At 53.2% G+C, this 1,037-nt stretch overlaps 1 protein-coding gene across 1 annotated transcript; it reads right to left on the bottom strand.

Moving 5' to 3' along the window:
- Positions 1-5: 5 nt before the first annotated feature.
- Positions 6-1,031, bottom strand: LOC103907153 (toll-like receptor 2 type-2; the record flags this gene model as incomplete). The annotated part of the gene is made up of 1 exon (XM_009289262.1): positions 6-1,031. A coding segment is annotated over exon 1 (795 nt), but the record flags the coding sequence as incomplete, so codon positions are not given.
- Between the last annotated feature and the right edge of the window lie 6 nt (positions 1,032-1,037).

The raw sequence follows: 1,037 nt of genomic DNA, 5'->3' as shown, positions 1-1,037 counted from the left end.
TGCTCTTCTTCAAGAGGCCACTCCAGGTAGGTCTTTGTGTTCATGATCTTCCGCAGCTTGCAGAACCTCTTGGGAATCGCTTTGCTCTGGATGGGCTCCAGGAGGACGAGAATCGCTGCATCGTTGTTCTCGTCGAAGAGGCGGAAGTGCGAGAAGTCCAGCTCGTATTTGCACCACTCGCTCTGCACAAAGTGCTCGGACAGCACAAAGAGCGTTTTGTGGCTCTTCTCTATGGAGTCGATGATGTTGTCCACGATCCACTTCCCAGGCACAAAGTCCCGCTTATGGAGGCAGAGCCGAAAGGGGGGGCAGGCCTGCTCCAGCTCCCGCACCATTATGTTTTCCACCCAGTCGGAGTCGTTCTCGCTGTAGGAGACAAAAGCGTCATAGCAGATGTCCTTCGGAGGGGCTCGCTTGGGCTTCCGCTTGGCTTGGAGCCATGCCCAGGTCATTCTCAGGTACCAGACCGCGTGGTACTTGTAGCCGACGGCCACGAGGATGAGGATGACCAGGAACACCAGGGCGCAGATCAACGACACCACGAGGAACTTGTGGCACTCCATTAGGGAGAGGTGCACAGCTCCAACCTGCACCCCTCTCACTGCCAGGGGAGAGTCACAGACATACTTGTCTGGCCACCCCACCAGCACCTGGGCTATCCCGGCCTGGTGGTGGATGAAGGAGAGGAATTCACAGGAGCAGATGAAGTTGTTGTCACTGGCATCCAGCAGCTCCATTTTCTTGAAGGACTCAAACACTTCCCTGGAGAAACTGTTGAGCTTGTTTCTTCTGACTGACATGGCCACTAAGTTAGGAATGTGTGCGGCATCAGGCAAGGTCTTCAGCTGGTTTTTTGCAAGGTACAGCTCTTTGAGAAATGGGAGTTGCAGTCCAAACTCCTGCAGGTTGTTAGCGCTAACGTCCAAAACTTCCAGCGTCGGAGGGATGCAAGTTGTTAGTTTAGGAATTTGAGTGCTGGAGAGGTTTAAATATTTAAGGTTTTTTGGCCATTCGCACACATCTGGAATCTCACCAAA

The sequence above is a fragment of the Aptenodytes forsteri genome, unplaced genomic scaffold, assembly GCF_000699145.1.
Source record: "Aptenodytes forsteri isolate BGI_AS27 unplaced genomic scaffold, ASM69914v1 C13350258, whole genome shotgun sequence".
Taxonomy (NCBI): Eukaryota; Metazoa; Chordata; class Aves; order Sphenisciformes; family Spheniscidae; genus Aptenodytes; species Aptenodytes forsteri.
Note: the sequence above shows the minus strand (reverse complement) of the source record. Positions and strands in the feature narration are given on the sequence as shown.